Source organism: Artemia sp. Qi Xiang Cuo, chromosome 2 (assembly GCF_049724085.1).
Source record: "Artemia sp. Qi Xiang Cuo chromosome 2, ASM4972408v1, whole genome shotgun sequence".
Classification (NCBI taxonomy): domain Eukaryota; kingdom Metazoa; phylum Arthropoda; class Branchiopoda; order Anostraca; family Artemiidae; genus Artemia; species Artemia sp. Qi Xiang Cuo.
The window spans coordinates 24,546,301-24,573,227 of NC_142795.1; the positions used below are offsets into that span (position 1 = coordinate 24,546,301).

Below are 26,927 nucleotides of genomic sequence, written 5' to 3' on the forward strand. Positions count from 1 at the left end.
GTTTCAACGTGGGTAACTGGGTAATTCGCTTATAATTGTTATTTACCGGAAACTCAAAATTAGCTGCTAAATGATCTAGAAAGTGATGGGATTCCTTTCCGGCAAGGGCGTATCCAGGATTTTCGTTCGGAGAGGGGATTAAAAAAAAAAAAAAACGCAACAAAAAAAATTTATATTCATTTTTGTTACGTTTCTACGTGTCGAACAAACATTTCGGGGGAGTTGGGGGGGGGCAAACCCGGTACCTATTGGATACGGCCTCGCTCTCCGGTAAAAAAAAATTAATGTAAATCTTTAAAACAATGGTAAATATTAATTTACATTTGATGTATATTCCACAATTTGAAAGTGGGATTCACAGAAGTCCACTTTAATTAAACCGACCTTTGAAATTTTGGTGAATTTTTGTGCGGTAAACTGGTTCCAATCTTTGTGTGTTCACAAGGATATTCCTTAAGAATATGGATAAAAAATATAGTTTGATTATCAAATACTATAGAATGCTTTAAAGGAAATTTAACTAAATTAATATTTAAATGTCCTTAAATACATTTCATACAGTTGAGCAAGTGAGCAAACAAGACAAATTCCGGTTAATTTCGGGAATGGTCCGGAATTTGAAGACAAATTCCGGTTAATTTCAGTAATGCTCACAAAGAAAACACGTCGGCTATTGAATAATAACTATTTTTCTTCAAATCCAACTTGACCTAGGGAACCCAATTCTTGAAAGTATAAAGGGCGAAAATGATTTGAAGGCACATAAATTCGAAAAAGCGCAAAAACGGATGAAGCATATGAAAAGCCTAATAAATATAAGAAAATCATAAAAATAGAAAAGAGGATTGACAAGAGAGGTTTCAAAAGAGGACTGACATAAAACTGTTCTCTGTGTCCGCTTCTATGTAACACATCAATCAATCAATCAATTTATTCAACGAATAAATTTACGACAAAGATACTTCAACATAGAGTAATGCTCTATAGCCAGGGAAAAAACAGAGGAAAAATTCATCGTTTTAATTATTTATAGTTAAGAGGAATAAAATGAACCTGAACGAGACTTACCCAGTTTGGTAAGTAGCAATTTAAATCAAAGTATTGCCCACGGTGTCTTTCCTCACTATAATCGGCAACATCTGCTTGAAGGGCTAAAGCGGCAAGCAATAGAAATGTCTCTTCCCCACAAGGCTGACTATAGTGAACAACATTCTCCCTCAGTTGAAGATAGAAATGCAAACGTGTAACACGATCCCTGTGCAAAGAAAAATAATATTCTGGATTTAGTCATAAGAAACATGTGGTGCGCTTTCAATCATAAAAGTGTTCAGAAAAATTTCGAGAAACCACCAGAATTTTCTTTAAGCTCTAGATTTTTTTTTCAGTGGTTTGCTCAAGATAAAAGGTTTCAAATAAATTGCAACATTCTCCCCCTAATTTTTTTTTTTTGTAAAGGGTCTAACAAGCCGGCTAGCAGGATTTGCCAGCCTTGTCCAGAACCAGATACACATACAGGACTTCCAAATACAACTTCCGCTTGAAACTTTAATGTCTTACAATTTTTATCATGCAAGAATTTGGGGTTTTCTCCCTCTAACTCGTGTTTTCTATTTTTGCGGTTTTCAAATTTGCATTCCCTCTCAAATAAATTCTTGCGCATGTCTGTTTCAAATATATATTCAGTTTCTTCTTCTTTTAAATTTTTACCTAAAAAATATTTTCTTGCGCATATGTCTGTTTCAAATATATATTCAGTTTCTTCTTCTTTTAAATTTTTACCTTAAAATTTGTTCTTGCGCATATGTCTGTTTCAAATATATATTCAGTTTCTTCTTCTTTTAAATTTTTACCTAAAAAATATTTTCTTGCGCATATGTCTGTTTCAAATATATATTCAGTTTCTTCTTCTTTTAAATTTTTACCTTAAAATTTGTTCTTGCGCATATGTCTGTTTCAAATATATATTCAGTTTCTTCTTCTTTTAAATTTTTACCTAAAAAATATTTTCTTGCGCATATGTCTGTTTCAAATATATATTCAGTTTCTTCTTCTTTTAAATTTTTACCTAAAAAATATTTTTTAATCAATAAGTGAACACGAAAATTACAACACCACAAAAAATGACCCAATATGTTTCAGTCAAAATTGTTAACATGAAATAATTAGTACAAATTCATGGGGCTGCAGGAAACGTAGACATGAAATTCTACTTTTAACAAATATTTTTATTCAGTTTGGTTTAAACAACTAGTAACAACTAGTAAACAACTATTAACTAGTTCACTAAGTTTGGTTTCTATCAGGGTGCGCAACTCTGTAAGTGATTCTCCTTGCAAGTGATTCTCCTTGTAAGTGAGTCTTCTTGCTACAGATTTGTTTTTACCCATTTTCAATTTTGGACAGATTAGCCACGCGTCAAATAGGCTTGTTGCAATTAATTTGTGTCATTTTTGGCTTCAATAGGTAATTGCAATTATTGAATTGCGCTCAATAGAGCTTATTGAAACCAATAAAATTAATTATTTGCCTATTATGCGTCAGGGCTCAATAGGCTGCAATTTGTACTTTTCTAGATCGAAAATTCTTGGCAGATTTATCTATCACGATAAATTAAAAATCTTCCTCTTAGAACCTTTCTTAATAGGCACTACGGGGCTGCAGGATTATTAACTCTTTTTATTTTCATTTCAACTATAAATTTTTATACAATAGGACCACCATAGGCGTATAGAGAGGGAAAGTTAGACAACTAGACTTTGACCATGTTTTTACAATTTTCAAATTACTTACGTAAAATTAATTTTGCTGTCCAAAGGACATTCAATAGAGCATAATAATTGCACTTATTCAAATAAGTCATTACAATTAATTATAAAAAGCTATATTAAACGTCAGGTAGATTTTACACAAGCGCTGAATGTGTGCGCGAGACGAAGGGGCGCTGATTTCCCGCCACCTGGTGCACATCTTGGAACGCCACGTGCGCCACAAGTTCCACCCCACTTGGCACAGTCCCCAAAAAAAGCTTGGCCCACTCCCCAAAATGCCTGGCACAGTTCCGCCACGCTTGGCACGCGCGATCTGGTGTACATGATAAGAGAGAGCGACCCACGGTGCGAGACCAGTTCAGTTGCAGCAAAACAAGAGGCAGTTGCTCCAAAATTAAAATCTTACAAGAGTGAAAAGACTGAGAGAAAGTGTTGTGTTTTCGATTGTTATTGAAAAAAATTGTAGAAGAAAGGCTTTTTATATGGACTAGATATTTACGAGACAAAGATAATTATGACCTCAAAAACTCAAATTTCAAATTATTCCTTCATTGAACCTACTTGAAAAAATTGAAAATTTTAACTATCTAGAGATACGACTGAGATACAGGAACGCAGATTCGACCAATGGATTGATCATGTTTCATTTAATATGGTGAGTTATAACTATAACTTTAACAGAAAGCTTCACATACAGTCTTTTGAATTGCCACAGTCGAGTCTATAATTAGTGATTATTAATTAATAAGTAACTAGTCAATATCTTACCGGAAAAACAGTGGATTGTCAACATAATACTGAACTCTGAAGTGGAATGTCAGAAGGGGATTTCCATGAGCATCCAAACCCTAGAAATCAAATAAGAAAAATATTATTTTATTCAAAAGTGTTGGAAAGGCTTCTAAGCGTAAAACTGGAATAAAGATTGTATAGAAGCTAAGATACTAACTTAGATTATCAATCATCAGGAGTAAAACTTCTTAGATTCTTTTTTTCTTTTTAGCAGGCCAGTAAAGAAGAAGCTGAAATAAACTTAATATGGAGTAAGTCTAATTAGTGCCTATGACATTATTTGAAATACAATGGACAAATTTGTGTTGTTTTTTTTTGCGGGGGGGGAGGTTGCCGCTGACTACATTTTAAACAATGCTGCAGCGCAAAAAAATACCACGATTATTTGATAGAAGCAAAGACAGTCATTCCTTCAGAAGTTGATAAAAGTGAAAAGCTTCAGAACTGCTTAGAAAGAGGAAAACCAATAATAAAACTCCAAATATTTATGTCAGATACCTGCGCACTTCAGGTCTGTGTATTCCTTAAAGTCCTTGATTCTAAAATTCATTAAAACTTACTTTATATTTTTGTGTTTTGTGTATATTTTGTGAATTTTGTGTTTGGGGGAAAGGGCAAGGTATTTTTTCAAGTTGCCCAAAGACTCATGTGAGCACCTCCTATCCGCCACCCCACTTCTTATACAGTATTTGTCGCTATTATTTCAGGCTTGTGTTTCTCAGCAATAAATTCCAATTGCTCTTTCGAAAAGTCTTGTTACCCGTGTCTTAAATAAGGGCAAAAACCTAAAGGTTTGTGAATCGTACAGACCGATTACCGTTTGCTCTACAATTGTAAGCTTTTTGAAAAGCTGATCTTCCCAGAAACGAACACAAGGTGCGACCATGGGGACAACCAGTTTGGATTTCGCGAAGGCTTGGGCGTGCAAAACGCGCACGCAAATTTTTGGTTATTTTATACCGCTATAGGATGCTCAAAAAGAGCCTGCATTTGTGTGCAATCTATATTTCAAAGACGTTTGATTCAATTATCCATTCACATGCTAATCTTTCTCTATTGAGTAGCGGAATAAACCCTTTTCTCTGTCGTCTCTTATGGAATATGTATTGTAATGCATCCATACGGGCGCGGCAAATTCATTACTGTTCGGAAAGGTGAGAAATAAGACTGCTTAGTCCAGCTCTTTTCAATAATGCCATCCGAACCGTTACTAAAAACATTCATCCATTTCTAATTGAGCCCCATATTGATGTCAGCTACCTCTCTTACGCAGACGATATCCTTCTACAATCAGATGATCTCCAATTTTTCCAAAATACAGTTAATACTTTTGCTCTTGTCTCAATGAAATTGGGCTTCATGTCGCCTCTTTTAAAACTGAGCTTCTCGTCTACGGTTCGTCTCAACAACCTCCCGTCACTATTGATGTTGGCCCAGAAACAATTTCTGCATCGTCTTCTCTGAATCCCGTTTGGATCAAATGTTTCAACTTCTAAAACACTTGTTATCTCGGCGTTGAAAGAAAAACTTAGAAAATTGTACGGGCTGCTTGCTCAAGTTAAAGGCCACAAAATAGCCCTGGACGGACTTTACAACGCTTTTTTCACCCTACATGCCTTCTTCCTGGTTCCTTCGTGGTGATTACGCAACATCTAAGAGGAAGAAAATTAGATCTCTTCCATTTTTGTAATGCGGTTGCCGCTTTAGACTCGCAACCGGTACATTTTGAGTAGATATGGCATCTTTGATATTTCTTCAAAATGGACCAGCTCGTGGACAGGTTCCGTAAGCGTCGTGAAACATATTGTCGACTTTCCACTTAAATGTATAGCTTAATTCTGTTGCCTAAGTACCTGAGATGTCATTTGTTTTGTGTTTTTTTTTTGTTCTTTTTCTTGTTTCCATTTTCATTTTATTTTTCTCTGTTTCTTGTACTCCTCTAAGTAGTGCTTACATTTCTACTATATTTTAGAGTAGACCATTCCGTTTTCAATATTTCTCCTCTAATATTTTAGACATACTTTGACACTTTATTTGTAATTCACATATGCATCTCCCTCTTTTTTTCTTGTCAGTCCTCTAAGTGTTTGTTGCAGATAAAAGAAATCTTTATACAGCTGCAAGATTCTGGCAAAAGCGATTGACAAACGTTCTTGTTTTGTCGGACTTGTATAGATCCACGAAATTTGAAACAAATAACCAACGTGGAAGGACCGATGTGATAGACAAATACAAATAGAAGCACTCATGCACATTTACTTAGTGCTAGAAGTTGTGAAGAGCCTTTGTCACAACTTTATGGTAAAAGACTATGTGAAACAAATTGAGTGTGTTCAGTCAGTGAGCCTTAAAAGAGAAGAGTTCTTCCTACCCGCCTCTAAGGTTTATCTGTGACCAGAAGCGATCGCCCGTCTGTTTTCCTTACAAGGAAAAGATGCAAAGTTCACGGAGAAATGCAAGAGCATCAAGGAAATTGCCCAGAAATAATATATTGAAGCTGTGTCCCAGGTAGTCGACGGATTTCCATTTGATCACGACATTTACACACTTTGTAGAAATTGTAAACCCAAAAGTCACATCGGATGGCGATATTCCATCGTTGCGGCTTTTTTGCCAAAAGTTCGGGCACCACCCATGGGATTTTGGGCTGGTTGAAAAAGAATGGCGGGCATTGATGCTGCTTAGTCCAGACGACAGTTTGCTCAGTGGAGGAAACCAGATTGATTTGTAGAACTGGGTGGCGTCCATCAAGAGGCCAAGTAGAGTGCTAAAGTTCACTAGTGTTCTTCAGTGTCATTCGGTTTATTTTTGGACTAACCCTGCTCAGATATCGTTGTGGAAAGACTTTTCAGCATTCTGAAAACAGTAAAAAATGAAAAGAGAAATGGGATCAAAAATGTAACTTTAGCTGTGACAGTTTCTGTCAAGTATAACATGAAGCGTAAAGGCCCCTCTACGTTCACCGAGAGTTTAAAGAAAAAAATGAAGTCCGCGAAATCCGATGCGACTGCGTCGGAATGTGTCGCTTTTTTAGGAATTAGGAAAGACGATGGGGATGGCGACGACAACGATGACTCGGGGCATTAATTTTAGTATTTGGGGGTTTCTCTTAAGTCTTATTATTTGGTAATTCTCATTAAATTTTTCTGAATACAGTTTAAAGTGCGTCTACATTCCGGATTTTCTGGAAAATTGGGAAGCAGGTAGTAATCTACACTAGTTAAAATCGAACTATTCAAAAGATCAAAATATAGGCGCTGTCCTTAAATCAAGCTTTAAGTGATTCATTTTTTTTACTACACTCTGCTTCAAATTAACAACTCAATATAAAAAAAAGAGTACAAAACAAAAATATGCGTGAAAAAGCGACCGGTTGGATATCATCCATGCCAATCCTTCGTACCAATTCGAATAAAACGAGGGTGTTGCAAAAGTAGTAATAGAGAAGGAAAAAATAATGGCAAAGAAAAGCAAATAAATAAAATATATTCATATGGTCCAGAATCTGACATCTGGACCCGGAATCTATAAATCAAAACCGAACTTAACTAGTCGATAAATACAAAGCATGGTTTTAAACGCCAACAGAAGATATTTTGGTACACGTAAAAGGTCTTGAGCTGCAAAATAAACCGTCTCAAACAAATACTATTAAAAGTCAGCCTAAGAAGGCTTTGCTTGTAACTTGGAAAGAAGTCATAAAATGGGGAGCTTTTAGGGATTTTGGTATTGAAAATAGGAATTTCTAGGGATTTTCCACCAGCCCTTTAGGAATTGAAAATTTTGAAGTGGAAATACTAGTAATATAGCGTAAGAATCAATTTTGTTAACATTCTTGTTCAAATAGTCCTACTACAATTCTATTCTTTTTCTCGCACTTAAATACTTTATTCCCACATTAGCGGAATGGAAGCACTGCCTCTAAGTACATTTCATGTATGTAAAGAGGGTTAGAATAAATTATTATTATTTATTTTATGCCGGTCGTCCGACTCACACTTCACTCATCAAAAATTTTCACTTTGATTCGGCTTTTTTTTCCTATATTTGAGTCGGGAGGGGGTACTATAATTAATTTTTCCCCAGGTGCCACCAACCCTAAGAACTGCTCTGCGTATACTTCACATGTTCCAACAAATTCTAAAAGAATAAAAACTTAAGAATTGTTCTATTTCTTCCGAAGACGAGAAAATACTAATTCTTTGATGGTCTTCTTCCAGCAAAAAGAATCCTGAATATTACGTCAGGTTTATCCAGCCTGTGTGAAAATTGCCGTGTATTCCCTCTACTCTTCCAGCTGCATTTCTTTTTTTTTACGGTTGAGCAACTCTAAAAGGAATCTCATAAATTCCGTTTAAACAAAATGTAATGGTAAATAAAAGATGAACAACAACCGGTTTAAAATGGATGACAGCATTTCAACAAATCATGAAAGAATAGCAGCCCTTTTATAAGATACTAAAATATAAATCCACAGTCACAGATATAGAAAAAAAAGCTTCCGTCGTTATCCACATAGTTATGACACACAAATCAAAGAGTAAGAACGCTTCCTGTTCAAGGCCATATTCAGGGGGGGGTACCGAATTTGCCCCCCCCCCCCAAAGTTTTTGCCCAACTCGCAAAGAGTGACAAAACTACATGTAAAAAAATTTTGATGCGTTTTTTTGTGACCCCCCCCCGAACAAAAATCTTAGACACGCACTTGATCCTGTTTATAAGAAGATCGATGGCTAGAATAATGGTACCTTCTATTTTGACCATGAAATTATTATAAAACTAGCCAAAACAACTGGTGAACGACAAGCACAAAAAAACGAGGGCATACTGTTCTACAAATATAAAAAAATCTGCTAACTTTGGATGCGTCTGTAACATAAACAGACGCTACAGATACTAGTTATAGAATATCACGTGACTGTCATCAGATTAGTGACTGACTGGGAGTTACAAACACTTACGAATCATATATGCCATTTTTGGCGTTGGCAATTTGGTGCCAGAATGAGCCAATCAAAATGCACCTGGATTGGATTGACTCTCCCACGAACTAACCCAGCGACCAAAAAATCTCCATCCATTCAATATATATATATATATATATATATATATATATATATATATATATATATATATATATATATATATATATATATATATATATATATATATATATATATATATATATATATATATATATATATATATATATATATATATTATACCCTATATTATATTTAATATTACATAGATTTGATATAATTTAGTTTCCGTGTAAACTAAGCACTGAAGCGAATGATGCGAAAACCAGTTGAAGCGTTCTAAAATAGAAATTAACACTTTAAAGAAGAGAGCCTGATAACACTGATTTAGAGTTTCTACAATTAAAACATTCCAGGGAGGGGGGTAGGTTGATATTCCAAAATGCTGGACTCCATATATATACACACACACACATATATATATATATATATATATATATATATATATATATATATATATTCTTGCTGAGACAACGCAGGGCAAAGTTGTTTTACATGTTGCCGGCAACAACCTCTAGGTCAAATAGGATATTGACATGCTATTAGGCCTACGTCAAAACGGGGAAGGCTCTTTATTTCCTAGGAATTATCAGTAGACATTTTAAAAACTCACGAATAGCTCAATTTTTCCTTGATTTCCTGGGTTGGGTTGAGGGGGGGGGTGTGCATTCGGTGGTGGAGTCAAGTGATATTACAAGCACTAAAAAATACTAAATGTAATACCTAAAATATATAATAAAGCATTTAAAGATTCCCGAGCAAGCCTGGTTGTTTTGACAATTTTTTGTTATTTGAAGATTCTGTCCTCAGGAGTAATTCTTAAGGAGAAAGTTATCCATAGACCCTTGATTCAGATACGTTGACTTTATAACACAAAAGTAAAACAAAATTAACAGTAAGTTATATTTATATGTACATCATTTTCTTTGCTTAGTGATTGCATTGGCCACTCAATAAAACCATAGTTTTTTAGAGCAAATTACCAAAAAAATTGAGTTTATATGTTGAATAAATTGCAAATTACTTTTATTACCTCAGGCATTTACCGTGAAATTTGTACCGCAAAGGACCACGAAGTTATTGCAATGTGATCACTGCTGTAAAAGATTTATTAATTTAATTTATATCAAATGTTTTGCCGCTTTTTATGCATATAGCAATTATGGTGCCAAATAGCACCGACAACAAAGACATGCCGGCATAAGCAGAGAAAAAGCTCTGGAATTCTCGACCGCAATCCATCATTAGTTATATAAGAATGACATAATCATAAAGAGGATTTTCCATTCTTAGTTTTGTGTATCAAGTCTGCGCTCTTCTTATGGATTAAATAAAAAAAAAAAATTTTTTTTAACTGAAAGTAAGGAGCGACATTAAAACTTAAAACGAACAGAAATTATTCCGCATATGAAAGGGGCTGTCCCCTCCTCACCGTCTCGCTCTTTACGCTAAAGTTTTTTATTGTTTAAAAAAAATTGTGAGAAAGAGTCTAACTTTAGCGTAAAGAGCGAGGCGTTGAGGAGGGGACAGCCTCTTTCACATACGGAATAATTTCTGTTCATTTTAAGTTTTAGTGTCGCTCCTTACTTTCAGTTAAAAAAAAACTTGTTTTTTTATTTAATTTCTGAACGTTTTTGAATTAATACAGATTTGATTTTGGCTCACCGGACATAAATAATTAGAATGAAATTTGAATATTAATTTTACTTGTTTTGGCTAAATGGCTTTATCGAAATTATGTTCTGACGTAACTTACGAATTAGCTTGCGAAGCGAACTTCTATATTTGTATGTTTTTATTACGTATATTAGGGAGTTTACCCCTATTCAATACCTCGCTCTTTACGCTAAAGTTCGAATTTTGTTCGAATCACAAACCTCTGAATCACTAAGGCCGGTTAATTAGAATAGGTAGCTCTTTGGAAAGTACTGAAAAAACTTTAGCGTAAAGGGCGAGGTATTGACTAGGGGACGAATCTCCTCATATACGTAAAGATTTCTGTTTGTTTTCAGTTTTAGTGTTGCTCCTTACTTAAGTTGAAAAAATTGTTTTTTATTTAATTTCTGATAGTTTTTTTAAATAATGCTGGGAAATCCGGTGCCCCCTTCTTAGAAATATCCCTTCCCCCATTGAAACATCCTCCATGGAAACACCGTCCCCCGTAACCGCCTCCTCCGATCCTCCACCCCCCCTCACCAGAATAAAATCCCTCCTGAAACGTCTGTATAATTCCCATTAAACAATACTAGGTTGTATGTAAACATTGGGCAAAGTTCATAACTTGCACCCCTTCCCCCAGGAACTGTGGGGATTAAATCATCCTCAAAGACATATTTATTAGATTTTCGATAATGCTGAACAAAACGGCTATCTCAAAATTTTCATCGGATGACTGTGGGAAAAAAAGAGCATGAGAGGGGGCCAAGTTGCCCTCCAATTTTTTTTTGGTAACTTAAAAAGGGCATTAGAACTTTTATATTCCGTTCCGATGAGCCCTCTTACGATATTCTAGGACTACTGGATCGATACGATCACTCCTGGGGAAATAAAAAAAATAAATAAACACGCATCCGTGATCTTACTTCTGGCAAAAAAAAATACAAAATTCTACATTTTTGCCGATAGGAGCTTGAAACTTCTATAACAAGGTTCTCTGATATGGTGTATCTGATGGTGCGATTTTCATTAAAATTCTATGACTTGTAGAGGTTTTTATCCCCTTTTTTTTAAAATAGGGCAAATTTTCTCAGGCACGTAACGTTTGATGGATAAGACTAAACTTATATATTTGAAATCAGCATAAAAATTTGATTCTATTGATGTATCTATTGGTATCAAAATTCTGGTTTTTAGAGTTTTGGTTACTATTGAGCCGGGTCGCTCCTTACTTTACAGTTCGTTACCACGAACTGTTTGATAGTTCTGAACGACAGTTCACATTGTACGCTTATGCCATCTGCCCAAAATCAAAATTGGTACTTGTGTAATATAGCGACTATATTCAAGAAGTGAAGTTAGGTTAATCATAATGAAATATACAAAAATATAATACTTTAGCAACAAAATTATTGAAACTACAGCAGCGAATTATGGAAAGCATGCCGCGCAGAACGCAATATATTGAAAACCTAACCATCTCTATGCACTAAATATTTAATTAAAATATACTACACAGTAGTTTATCTCACCCAGGCTAAGCTAGTTATCTCCGGGTGCACACAGAGAAACCGGTTTTTACAACACATTAAGAATAACAGTGTGGTTGCTATAATACACAAGTATCTTAAAATGCATTACGTATATAGGCCTACGCACAAAAAAACAGCATTTGTTTAGTAAATTCAATTATAAATTAATAACAGGAAAAATTACAGTAATTTACAGAGGCTTACTGAAAAACTCGAAAGAGTTGTCTTGAAGCTTTGTCTACTTTACCAATCAATACACAAATGGCAACAACAGTTTATGGCCAATCCAACTCAAAATTACGAAGTATGTGCCCAGTGTTGTCTTTGATTTTGTACGATTTGCCACTTTTATATGTCTTCTTTCAATCGCTCATTTCCACAAAGTTACACACACATGGCATTAGAGTTTTCTGAGTTCGTGAGATGTCACTGTTTTGAAAGGAAGTAGGCAGTTGAGGGTATCCTCCCTGACCCAGTATGGGCTACGCTCATTCCTTTAGCGTAATTCAAAATTTCACGAATTACCTGAGTCACTGGTCTGCACCTTGCTAAATATTACCTAAATGTTTACATCAGTTGTAACCACATTGGGTAGTAGTGAACTAAGCGTACTCTTTTATATACTGTATATGGAACGTCAAACTGGAGATGCTACAGATAGCGGGACAGATACCCGCCAGACTGGTTATTTCAAAGACCGCTATTAAGAATTGGAATGCAAATAGTAGTTTTCATTGCGTCTACAATGTATACACTATTGTTTTTTGGGGTTTAGGGGGGAGGGAAGGTACCTAGGTTAGGTTACGTATTTAATATATGGTATGCTTTACCCCCCGCCCCCCTAATGTGCAAATATATAGCCCAAATTTGTTTTTAAACTATTATATCTCATCCTATTTTATTTCATTAGCATTAATCAAACTTGACTTCTTTAGCAGTATATAAAAGAGTACGTTTAATGCACCCGTACCCCACATTGTTACCATTAATACAGTGGCGGTTCTGGCCACTCTTGCGCCCGGAGCAAAATCTTGATTAGTGCCCCTCCCCTGTCTCCCACAAAGTTTTCAGGCCAAATTAAAAAAAAATCTTTTATTAACAAAATTGTTTTTTTTCAAATTATTAAATAATCAGTGATTTATTTTTTGATAATTTTCAAAATAATCGAAAAATAATATTTATTTAATTAGTTAATAATTTATAACCTCTTGATTTTTTTATGCGTCAAGCCGAGGGGTCCCAATCTCTTAGAAATGATGTACATCAGGTGACGCGTGCCAAGCGTTGTGGAACTGTGCGGCAGACTTGGCATTTCAAGATGTACACCACATGACGGGGAGTCGGCGTCCCTCGTGTCAAGCAAAACTAGAAGTGCCGCAAAACTAAACCCTAACTATCTGTAATTTTGACAGGCGATAGCATATTGACATTGACATGCAGACCTCTTTCATCTTATAATATTATTAACTTCTATTCTTACCCCCCTAATCACAGTTGGGGCGGCAACAACCATCCCACCCCAATCCCTTTTCGAGAACCTTCTGATAAAACGCGTCTTCCCGCCCTAACCATCACACCCGCAAAAGAACAACAGCCGTAAAATTGACCCATTAAGTATCACTCCCTTGCAAGAATCTTAATCCCCCAAAGTTCTGCGCATTATCCTTATTCAAGTCATTTGAATCAGATATTAGATTTTGTGCAACGCATTTTTCTGGTTGGTTTTTACCCAACCAAATCGTAAAACACAAAATTAATTCCTCAGACATGAGGTCGTTTACAGCAGATACCAAGACAAGACGCTTGCATTTTTCCGAGGGCACTACTATATAATCAATAAATTTTTATGAAGGCAGGGCTTTTAAGATGCTTTAAAATTACTCTTGGAAGATAGTAATGGGAAAAAAGTAGTCAAACTGCTTCGGGTTTTCGCCTTCATTATAAATTGCAGACTTACACCAAAGCGTAACTTTTTTTTTCTGAAATACAAATTCAGAATTACACAGATTGCCAAACAATCTTAAAAATAAACTTTGATTGAATCTTTTAACACCTTTATGTGTCTCAATATCATGATAAGCCATTTACCATTTGAACCAAAGTAGAGGACGAAGGGGCTCTTACTTGTATATTTATGAATTCCAATAGAAAAAAAAGGTCCCGGATATAGAGAAGAAAAACTCCCAGGAAAAACATCCAAAAGGTGCGTTTTGTTTAGAAGCAATTCAAATTATATTAATAATTAGCAGTGGTGTAGCTAAGGGGGGGGGGGAGGAGGAACGGTTGTCCCAGCCTATGAGAAGGTGCCGATCTAAGATATTTTTCGTCAATATTATAATCTTATGTTTACTTATATTGTGGTAGTGGGGGGGGGAACCTATATTGTCCCAGGGCGCTGAAAACCTTAGCTCTCGCTCTGGTAATTATAAGTCAAATTCTATAAGCTTACCCGGGTAGCCATTAGAAAAAGGGCACGGACACACATTTCCAATATTGGGGAAAATCTCTATCTGGAACACTTTTCAAGTACAAAGGACAATGAAAATAAAACCAGTATAGGTTTCCTGATACTGGTGCGTTATATGGTTGCTTTTATATATTGCGCAAGGAAACCAGTCAGTAAAAACCCGTCGGACGGGTTATTTCAAGAGACCGCTATAGAGTAATGGAATGCATAGCGTGGTTTTCATTACGTATACGATATTTAAACTGTTGTTTTTTGGGGTTTAGGGGGAGGGGGGGAGGTACCTAGGTTAGGTTAGATTAGGTTACGTATTTAATATATGCTATGCTTTAACCCCCCCTCCAAACCCCTAATGTTCAAATATATAGCCCAAATTTGTTTATAAACTATTATATATTCCTCCTATTTTATTTTATTTCATTAGCATTAGCCAAACGTGACTTTTTAGAAGTAACTATATAATGCACCAGTACCGGTTTCCTTTGACGGCGGTGTAGTTATCGTTTGGAACCAAAAAGATGCTAATGTTTGAATTTTCACGGAAGGAAACGTGGTGAAAATAAACTAATTAAGTTTACTTATTCATTTTCACGATTCAGTGTGGCAACATTGATGAATAGGTTTTACTGTCCCAATAACTTTACAATTTTGTAATAACCCCGAGAAAAATCTTAGAAAATTGCGGTTTTCAGTTATGAATAGACCAAAAATGGGCCAAGCGCAGAAAAAATGAAAAAATTTTTTCATTTTGATGTTCTCGGTATTTTAGCTTTAACATGAGATGCTACCGAAAGAATTTTGTTTAAGAAAAATAACGTATTTTCTTACGAAAAAAATTAAATAATACACGGATAGATTAATGTTTGCATTAAAATAATTTTTAAACTTCCGAATTCAAAAATTCAAAGGGTAAATTTTACGCTATTTTTTTGCACAATAATCTACTAAGATTAATTTTTTTAAAATGAGTTCCACGAAACAATGCAAAACATTGTTTCGGAATCCTCTTTACTTAGGTAGTATCTGTTTAGCTTCAAGCAAGGAGCCACTTGATGTATACAAGGTACCAGACCGAAGGATACATAAGGTCATGTGCTCTTTAAATGTGTCATACCTTGGCTGATTGGCACGCTCCCTGTCTAATGAGTCGTTTGACACCCAAAACGCAAAATAAGTCTCATTGATCAAAACGTAAAACAAGTCTCAATGACCAAACCATAAAATAAATTCAAATTGTTAAATCTGATCCAATATTACTACGGCACTACTACTACTAACAACTCACTGCAGCACCAAGCCACCTGAGACCAACACAGCTACGCAAGCTCCTTCTCCGTCCCAATCTATTCAAAACATTCCTCTTTACACCCTCCCAAGAAGTCCCTATTTCCCTAACTGTAGATAACCAACCAATCCATCGTGTCACCCACTTATTTCATAAACAACAAGAAATTCTTCAATCTTGTTAGGGACTCTATTGTTGGCAACCGATTTAGTCGAAAGATAAGAGGAAAATTTCGAAATTAGACATTTGATCGCCTACTCATCAATTCGCTTGTCTCATTAACAACAAACATTGCAACCCAGGGTATTGGGGTTAGTTAATTCACAAGTGGTATACCAATCTAATAAGAGCACGTCTGTTGAGAAGCATATCCACGTTTTGAACAAATCGTTGGGTCGTTTAGAAGTGATCGAATTACAGCTTTGCTGTATCTTAGAAAGAGGAACAGGCCGAATTATCATAGCCTCACATTGGCAGAAACATCCCTAAAAACCAAATCATAGAAAGTTATGAGATTGGATCTTCTTTCATCTGATCTTACCATGAAGTAGAAAAAATATAGGAAATTTTGTATTGATGGGAAGGATGTCAAATGAAGTGTAATTTTTCTTTAGTATTTGTCTTTTGTATATGGCTTTAATTGGCTTTTAAATACAGATTATTATTATTATAGTAAAAAAAAGGTTAGTTGATAATTCGATAAGAAGTGCTAAAAAAAAACTGGGGAGATTTAGGGAGGGCCTCTCAAGAGTCCGTGTATGTACTGCCATTTTGATAATACCACCTTTCTATAGGTATTACACGAAATTTCAGAGCTACTTTCAGCTGTTTTTATTATTAAGTAACTTTCAAACTTGCGAACTGGTAACAAAAACTGATTGTCATTTCAAGGAAGTTATTGACGAGATAAGATAATACCCGAAAATAGAAAATATTGAAGTTTAAGAAAATATTGTTTTTTACCAGAGGAGGAACACTAGCATTGTTGCACGTAATCCAATTTTTAGCGGGAATAAAGTTTTTGGTGATAAAAAACACATTTATATAATTCAAATTTCAAAAATTGGATGTCGAAATGCATTTACCATACCTCAAACCACAAAGTTTGAATAGGGACAAAGCTACCACTAGTATTGACCAAGTAGGTGGATAGATGGTCTCTACCAAAGGTAAGGGAAAACGAGGCCATAAGACCCAAATAGCCCAACCTGTCCGTATTTCATCCTATTTTTCTTCAATGTTTCTTGGGATGTCTTTAAGACTATCCTCAGCGTTCCTCCTCTATCCAAGTACACATAAACAACGTCGTAAGCAAGTATGTACAAGAGGTAGGATACTTTCTTGCAGTTTAGGCTACTTGGTAGTTATATGGTCGCCTACCATCACTATATGTTTTATGTGTGATGCCCGTCTCTACTCAGAAGCATCTCGCTGCATTTAAAACAAATCATCAATCCAGTACAAAAAAAGAGGTCAGGGTTAATATATAGGCTAGAATTCAGTGACAATGTTAAAAAAAAATCTGCGACTAATGGTTTCCAACACCATTATTTAGTTTAGACACTACTTTGTGAAATTATATATAAATCCCGAATGAGTAATTCCTAAAGTTGGGTAATAACAGCCAATTAGACGGAAAAATTTGAAAAATTTAATAAATAAAATTGCAGATAAGCTCAAGCATAGATTAACCAGTTCGACGCTGAGCTAGCTCATCAAAGTTCATCATAAAATAATAGGCTACTATATGTCCCTAAGGTCATTAGGGATCAGTAAAACTTAAAATGGCTTCAAAATTTCAATAGCATTTGTTAAGCACAAACACAAGATTTTATTCGGAGGAGGGGGGACACAACTTCGTAATTGACGCATAATGGAAGATGTAGTAAGTTTTAAAAAAATCAACACATTAAGAGCTCTGGGAGGGGAATAATTCCCCTTCCCACAAATGTACCTGCTATACTTCGCCTTAAAGTATTTATTTTTTAAAATTTCAGTTTTAATCTGACAAGAACATCTTAAAGCACTTTTGAATATATTTCTTACAATGGGAAACCTCATTAAAGTCCAAATTATTATCCCCAAAGAAATCTGGAGATGGGTTCAATAAAACACGATTAGACATTTCTTTCTTCTTTCTTTCCATAATTTATTCATTTGCAAGTAAGGACCAATCTGGTCATTAAGCAGTTGGCAAAAATTATATATCATTAGCAATTATTTTGTGTGACCAGCAGTGAAAATAAACCGTCACAGTAGGAACATCATTTGAAGGGGCGGGAAAGGTAAGATCTTGCCCTGTTCTTGCTTTCAAATTGATAAACACAGTCTTGAGAAACAGTTTTCACGTGAAGTGGGAGGTTTCAGGCCATATCTCACGTCGTTTTGGTGACCCAAGACCTTGATATTCTTTCCTTAAAGGTCGATTAGACAAAACAAAAAAAACAGAGATCAAAATTTTTAGCCAATTTTTATGTTCAGAGGGTAAGAACTAAGGTAAGAAAGCACTGAGGTAAGGACTATTTTCAGGTATTTATAGTCGATTCTGACAATCAAGTAAAGCAACATTAGTCCTTGAGCTGACATTATTAAATTCCGCAAACTTTTTAGAGCTAATCCAAGTAGTATTTTCTAGTTTTCACCTATTAATTGGCAAACCATAAATACTCTAATCCACAATTCGAAAATTTAATACTGCAATTTCTATACATAAAATTCAGTCACAAAAAAGATATGGTTATCAAAATATGTATATGCATAAATATGTATAAAGCAATCTTACTAAAACCCCAATAAAACAAAACCTGCTTATAAGACAAAGCCAAAGGAAAGTAAGCCTCTGCCCACTGTACCCATTATAGATAACGCCATTAAAAGTATGCAAGATACCTGAGGGTAGGACAAAATCTAAATATCTCGGGTCTGGCTACCGGAGTTACGCAGCAGGTACATTGCAACGGAGCCATAAATTGTTTTACGCTTAAATGAGCAAAAAGCTTAGGCAACAAAACACCGTGGATAGTCAGCAAAGCCAGTATTGTGACACAGATATATATTTAACATGGTAGGCTTTTTGTGGCTGATAGAAGCAGCAGGGAGATTCGCTTGAATTAATTAGAAAGAAAGAAAAAACGATTCTCTGAAGCAAGTTGTAGTTTGTGGACATCAGGTTATTTATCAAGTCTTCATTATGATAAAACATACATAACAGATATTCCGTGCACGTACAATCAATATTTCTGCAGAAAGACACGTACACAGGAAGTGGCGCCAATTCACAAAATATAGGGAGGAGGGATGAGCAAGGGTCTTTTCTTTACATGTTTGGTACTTGTGTATTATTCAGTATAGGCCTACACTCGAGAAGTTAAGTTAGTCTAATCCTAATGAAATATACCAAAATATTATGAAAATAAAATACTTATATATATAAGCCCAAATCATATAAATCCAATGTATTCTGTCACCCGTCACTTGTTTTCCACAGAGCGCAAGCTAATTGTCTCTTAATACAGAGAGATAAAACCGGTTTGTTTTCGAGTGTGCACTGAATAACACAAAAGTACCATATTTTTTTTTTATATATATATGGCTCCCATGCATACACAATTTTATTTTTATTTAATATTAGTGTTGCCAACTAGTGGTCCTGATCCCTACAAAAATTTTATTAAATACCTTCAAGTTCCTGATATCATGACCATATCCAGGGGGGTTACGCAGTTTGTCCCCCCCTCCCGCCAGCCAAAATTGTTCCTCCAACTTGTACAAAAGTAACGAAAATACACGTCAACTCATTTTTGCACATAGAAACCCATACAAATTTTGATAATCCCTAATCTTTTTTTTGTATCCCCTTCTCCAAAAATTTTCTGTAAAACCCTCCCAAGGACAAAAATCCTGCATAAGACCCTGCCTAATATGTTCTGGTGTGCGGAAGTATTTAAAATAGGAGGCAGATTATAAAGGCTTGATAGTTAGACTGCGATCTTTCCCAGATATCAACTTAAGAAGAGTTTTCAAAGAAAAAGTAAAGAGCCATATTAACCGTAAGACGAGTAGAAATTAAGTAATTTATTAAAAGAAACAGAAACTACTATAAATAAACCAACAGAAACCCCCCCCCCCAAAAAAAAAAAAAAAAAACAGGACAAAATGCATAACCACGCCAATCTAAGAGATATCGCTATGGATGAATAAATGAACCCAAAAATGTACAGAAATTAAAGTGGGTAATCAAGCTAAATTTTAAACGAAAATTTACCACAAACCGGAGTAAGGCTACAGCGTCATTTCTGTTTACTGAAAACGATTTGTATTTCAAGCTGTTTTTTTTTTATTTTTCATAGCATCAACAAAAGGCAACAATAAATATTATCCCAAGGCTGATCAAGGTTTAGAATAAGAATGGTGCATTGGTGCTACTGTCTTCCCTCTCGAACAGTCTAAACGACTTGAGTGTCACTTGTATTTAATTGAAAGCTACGTGCATTTTGAACAATGTGGTTTTTATTTATCAAAACATGGACAACAAATATAATCATCTTCATAAACAAGATTACTGAAAAAAACTAATGAAAGTAGAAAGACAATTTAATAGCGGTTTGATAGCATGGTAACACATTTTGTCTTTAGATTTATCGCTGTACTTGGACGTGAATTGATTCTCATTCCCATAGGGGGCCTATGGCGCAAAAGTATTTAGGTTGATCGGAGACATAACACTTTTAGCCGCTCCCCCGGCACAAAATCTAAGTCTCTTTGCCCTCTCCACCCCACAACCTGAAATGTTCAACTGCATTCCCAAAGCCGTTGCCGAGGTATTCCATATATGATATTTCAACAACCTGGATACACATAGGGCATTTCGATTTACTTCTGCACCCTCCTCCAAATACAAATTTGATGTCCATTTGACTCTTCCCCCAAATCTCACTGAAAGTTTCCTTTCGACCCCCCAACTATTCCCCAGGCATTGCAGATCGTGATTGAGAGCGATAGCTGCAACCTAGTAAAGGATAACTTGGAAAATCGGCTGCACATGCCGTTTTTTAATTTACTCAGGTACCCGTGTCTTTTCCAGAGTATACCCTTGAGAAACTAGAAGAATCTTGGCCTAGCAAACGGTCCCTGGAAGCTTTTAGCTGATCAGATGACCGAGGAAAATATGGTCACCCTTTTTACTGTAATGTATCTGTGAGCAATGGGTAGTTTACATAACTTAAGGTCATTGCCACTGGGGCTAGGGGGGTGATGTCGACCAAGGAGGGGTAGTCATTAGGCCTTTCGACCTTTCTGAAACAAAATAGTTATCTATAAATATGAATCAGATATCATGGGGGCGGAGTGGTAGAAAAAGGCACAAGAGGGAGGCTGGTCCCCCTTCAATCACTTGCGGTCCTTAAAAAGAGCACTAGAATTGTCCATTCCGAATCAACAGAGCCACCTCTCAAGCTTCAAAGACCACTCGATTAACGACGACCAACAGTTTTTTAAGGCTCTTCACCCAAAATCAACTGCCGTAAAATCATCCTCACCCGGTGGAATCCAACAGCTATATCGCTTTGATATAAATTGTCATGCAATTTGGGTTTTTCTGGGTCAAAAAATCAACACAAGGTAGACTCAACAGACTTGTCCACTCACAATACTATCCTCTCAAATAAAAGGGCCACCTGATACTTAGTGCATTTTAAACACGGATACCAACGGGGGGGGGAGGATGAGCCCCACTCCAGCACCTGTACATGAATTTGTTTCACTAGATACTGTGGCAACCATCGTGAGGAGGGGGAACCTTGTCCCTATACATGTGGAAAAAAACTTGTGCATCTTCATTAAAAAAAAACCTCCCGACACTAAAGTTTGAAAAATATATATCCCTCCCGCTTACGCTTTTGTCAATTGCTAACACTGAGAGGATTTAATATTTTGGGGGAAGAGACACAAATTTAAAAAAAGAACAAGGAACAATTATATGGACAATACAGGAAAAGTCTTAATTTTCTATATTTCAGAAGACACTGGAAATGTGCACTTCAAAGCGAAAGAAGTAGATTAGTCTCTTATAATTGTGACATCATTTTCATTTTCTGTGTTGAAAAATCCAGACAAGGTAGACTTTGCCCAACTTTTAGGAAAGATTTTAGCATTTCCGGGAGCTGTGAACCCTCTTGAAGTTAAAACAAATCATCAACCCACCTGTAAAAGTAAAACGATCATAGGCAGCCCGCTAGCGCTGCCTTAGTAAAGAACGATGTGGGTACAATGTGTTGTTTTTTTTTTCTCTCAATACCCGGGCACTTCGTATCGAAGAAGTTGTCGTAGGAAGTTCGAAAGGGCTCATTAGATTGCAAATTGGAGTGGCTAGTGCCCTTTTTAATAGTCGACAGTGAATGGTCGGCAACTAGCCCCCTCCCAGGCCCCTCCATTCCCAAAACACCTCACATCGCAAATTTTATATACTCAATTTGGTCAGCGTAGTTGATTTCCTGATAGAAAATAACTGTTAGAAGAGGATACTTTCCCACAGCCCACAGGGCAAGGGTTTTAAGATTTGCCCTGGGGGCATATAAGGTTTTTATAGAAGGTGTTGTTGTAGAAACTTAAAAACAAGTTCATTCGATTAGAAATACAAAGGGCTAGTGCCCCTTTTGATACTTGAAAGTGATTGGAGGGCAACTAGCCCCCCACGCCCATCATTCCTCCAAACATATCCAATCAAACTTTTGAATCAGCCATTTTGTTCTGTGTAGATTATTACCCGATAGAAAATATGTTTTTGAGGAGGACAATCCCCCCACAACCCTCAGGGAACGGGGTTTAAGTTATGCCCTGGGGGCATATAAGGTTTTTATAGAAGGCGGTGTCGTAGAAACTTCAAAAAAGGTTCATTAGATTGGAAATTCAAATGGCTAGTTCCATTCTTAATAGTTGGAAGTGATTGGAGGGCAACTAGCGCCCCCCCCCACGCCCATCATTCCACTAAACAGATCCAATCAAAATTGTGATATAGCCATTTTGTTCAGCACAGTTAATTTCCACATAGAAACTATCTTTTTTAGGATGAAACTCACCCCAAACCCTTGGAGCTAGGGTGGCAAGTTCGGCCATGAGGGCCTCTAAGATTTTTATATAATTCGTTGTTGTAGAAACTTCAAAAATGGCTCATTCGATTGGAAATTCAAAGGGCCAGTGCCCTTTTAATAGTCAAAAGTGATTGGAGGGCAACTAGCCCCCCCCCACGCCCATCATTCCCCCAAACACATCCAATAAAAATTTTGAGATAGCCATTTTGTTCAGCGTAGTTGATTGACAGATAGAAAATATGTTTTTGAGGAGTATACTCCTCCAGAGCCCTAAGGGCAAGGGTTTTAAGTTATGCCCTGGGTCCATATAAGGTTTTTATAGAAGACGTTGTCGTAAAAACTTCAGAAAAGGGCTCATTCGATTTGAAATTCAAAGGGCTAGTGCCCTTTTTAACAGTCGAAAGTGTGCTCATTCGATTGAAAATAGAAAGGGCTGATGCCCTTTTTAATAGTCGAAAGTGATTGGAGGGCAACTATCCCCCTTCCACGCCTACCCACCCATTTGCCTACTATGTTTAATAACTGAACTTTGTCTTAAGATCAAACAAAACACCACTCTGATAATGCTAATTCCCAATAAGGCATCTCAGCTGTATCTCAGGAACGACTGGGGGTATTATGTTCAGATTTTCGGGGCTACTTATGCTCTTAAAATTTAACCAAATAAAAATAGTGTAAGTGTATCAAAGCTATCAAAGAAAGTAAACAGATTTTTTGCGAATGGTATCAAGTTTTCCATTTTAAGGTCAACTAGAGGAGGTATGAAACTAAGTAAAATAGTACTATTTGTGTCCAGATTTTTAAAATGGTGTATGTTGTTAAAGATTGCTGAAAATTTTTCTCCAGCATACAAACAGCAGGCCAAACTATAAAGTCTATAAAAACGAAAAGATTTAGAGTATTATTTTCTTTTTCCCTGAAAAGACTATGTCAATATAAAACGAACAGATACTAATTAAAAAAAAACTTTTTCCAGAAAATAAGTTTTTCAAAGAAAAGCAAAGAACTCTATTAAACAAAAAATGAGCAAAACTAAAATCAAATAATCTACCAAGCTCGAAACTGCCACAAATCAGCATCAATAAATAAATGAAATCCAAAACGAACAGAAATTAAAATAAATAACCGAATCAAACTCAAAATGAACAGAAATTAAAATAAGTTCGGCGCAAAACCCCTATGCCTTCCCAAGGCCATAAGAGAATTTGCAGTTTACTGAAAAAAATATAAATGTTTTTACTTCTATAACTTAAATAAATCAAATAATTTTAACATTTTGATTACTAAATATCAGTATATGTATATTAAACTTACAATGCACATTCATTTGTATTTTTTCAGTAAAGTGCAAATTTTGTTCTGGCCTTGGGAAGGCATAGAGGTTTTGCGCCCAACTTGTGTTAATTTCTGCTCGTTTTGAATTTGACTCGGTTATTTATTTTTAATTTATGTTCGTTTTGGGTTTCATTTATTTATGGATGCTGATTTGTGGTAGTTTCGAGCTTGGTAGATTATTTTATTTTATTTTTGCTAATTTTTTGTTTAATGGATTTCTTTACTTTTCTTTGAAAAACTTATCTTGTGGAAATTTTTTTTAATTAATGACATAAAAAGATGACCCAAAAATGCATGCATTTAGCATCGTCAGAATATACAATATGAGGCCAGCACCCCCCCCCCCCCCTCACCCCAAAAAGAAAAATTGGAATGTCTGCAATTAAAACAAATTTTATTTCTGGAAAGGGCCTCGCACACTTCCTACGGGGTTTAATCACTCCTCCCGATCTTCTATTGCTGCGAATATTCTTCTTTTTCAGTCAAAATCATTCAAGGATGTCTACAACAAAAAAATATGAAAAAAGGTCATAACAAAAACTAATAAAAATATAATTAAAAGTAGCCTATAAATCATATTTACTGGTTTTCAACCGCGCCCCAAAAAAGAAAAAATCTCTAATTTAGATTATAGCCTTTTCGGATGTTCCCATTCTCTGCTACCAAACGCTCTCAGATATACCCCAAAGCATTCAAAACCAGATGCGAGGCGTGAATTCCTAAGCTCGGAAATGGCATCTGATAATCCAGCATTCAACCACAACCATAAATTGGAAAGACGGCAATTATTGGATAAATGATCACAACTTGGAGACATTGGTAGTCTCTGAAACAATCTGTCTGTTCAAAATCAAAAGGCACTAAATAGCAAAACAAGTTCCGAAAATATTTGCATTTTTCATAAAAACTGGTAATATATTGCGTTTTGATGCAAGAAAAATCCAAAAGGGGACATATTTTTACAAGAAACTGTTGAAGAATATTGAGTCCTACCAAGGGCGTATCCATGATTTTCATTCAGGGCAAGGGGGGGATACAAAAAACTTAAAAAAAAACGCTTCCAAATTAGTTTATATGCATTTTTGTTACATTTTTACGAGTCAAACAAAAATTTCGAGGAGGACTTCAACCTAGTAACCCCCCCTGAATACGACCTTGCATCCTACGGTAAAAATGGCCAACCTGGAACGAACTGCAACGCAGATGATTTTTGCAACAAACGTTCAGAAACGCTAGTCATTTTCACTCCAAGAAGTATTTTTTTTTAGCAGAATTACTGAATTATAAATACTAATATTTAAAAATATTGTACTTCATCTCAGAACTTTTTGATATTTATGCCCCGCCTAAACAGCCTTCGTACACCATACACTACCAGTACAACTTCTTTATGAACCCATTTTTCTTGGAATCTAATAGGTTCTGCGGCCCATCGAATTATTTCAGTGACAATAAGGCCCACTATAACTTTAGCAAATATTAGCTAAAGCATTAGACTTAGCCAAAGATTGGATAAAGCTTTAAGATTAATGTGTTTTCAAGCTAAAAAAAATGTTGCATGAATTTAACATTTTCCTGCGAAGTAATCCATAAGGAAAGAGGCAATTCAAATTGTCATGGGAAGAATCCCTCATATGTTGTGCAGACACAGACCTGAAAGTCCAGAATAAGATGTTTAGGCTAAAATAAGGACATTCAAGGGCACTTACAGGGCGGATATCTTCTAGAGCCCTTCCCCCCTAGAAGACCAAAAACAAACTAAATAGAAAATCATAAAACATTCGAAAACAATATGATCCTTTTCTTACAAAAAACCATCAAATTTTATACTCCTCTGGAGAGAATGCTAGCCCCTCCACAATAAAAACTTATGCAGCCAATCTTAAGGATGTTTTTTATTGCTCTTACAAAACTTTCAGGCTTTTCTCTGAAAATTTCGCAAAAGGAGAAGGTATAATTCTTCACGTCAGTGAACAAATCCGCAACACAGGACATGTTCCCAATAAATTGGCGTTGACAATAGTGCCCAACTTTTTGTGACCCGCCGTGTGACGAAAGGGGAATGTCACTACCCATGCTGTCAGCTTGTTATTTATCTTACAACCCCCCAGGAATGCACGTGGAGGTCAAAAGTCTAGCACCCAGTTAAAGTTCAGCATTAATATGCATTCCGATGGAATGTAAAACAGGTGGCTCGCTTTGGAAAAATCACTATCTGAGCTCTAGGACCAAGAGGGTTTCGTAATTTCCAACAAGAAAAATAAGTAGATTTTGGTTCAATATAAAATGGTGACATTCTGTTATATCATTGGGTCTTAAAAAGTAACCACTAACATATAAAGTTGCCAAAGATTATACTATAAATACTTCTACTGAAAAGGTTAGAGGCAAGCACATGCAGGAAACTGGTCCGGGGGCCTAATTTCGGAAAAAAGGGCAACAAAAACAGGCAAATTATGAAAAGATGCAGGAAATCACGCGAAAATAAAAAACACGAATTTCACAAGAAGGAAAAATTAAGGAGCTTAGTCCCGTAAGCTTCATCACACCATAGTGGTCCAAATCAAAGCATTAGTTTTAAAATATGTTGAGAGGATATCTCTGTTACAGTTCTCAGACCTACTAGACACTTTCACATTTTTTAACCAACCCCCATTTCATTTGAGGCTACGTCAATGTATAGGGGAAGGAGGTTGATGATATCCCCAGGATAACTTTCACCCACCTTACCTCAGGAAAATGCAATCAAAACGTTTTGGCAAACCCCCTGATCCTATCAAGAATCTCCTGATTATAAACCGTCACCCGATTCCCCCTTATCAATTTCGTGAGACTTCGGGGGAGGGCCCAGAGCCCCCCCCTCCCTCCTGCGTACGTGCCAGCTTCACGCCACTCGACGGCCATCATCATAAAAATTTGTTTCAAGGGAAAAATAAATTCCATGTTTTCGGAAATCAACTGGTAC

At 36.0% G+C, this 26,927-nt stretch overlaps 1 protein-coding gene across 4 annotated transcripts in view; it reads right to left on the reverse strand.

Moving 5' to 3' along the window:
• The window catches only part of ex (FERM domain containing expanded), a 154,564-nt gene that overhangs the window by 71,434 nt on the left and 56,203 nt on the right, over positions 1–26,927 (reverse strand). For all 4 annotated transcript variants that reach the window (XM_089099862.1, XM_089099867.1, XM_089099871.1 and 1 more), the window contains 2 exons: positions 3,537–3,616; positions 1,069–1,255 (listed from right to left, as the gene is read on the reverse strand). In XM_089099862.1, the coding sequence (XP_088955988.1) occupies positions 1,069–1,255; positions 3,537–3,616 (267 nt within the window). The remainder of the gene's footprint in view (positions 1–1,068; positions 1,256–3,536; positions 3,617–26,927) is intronic.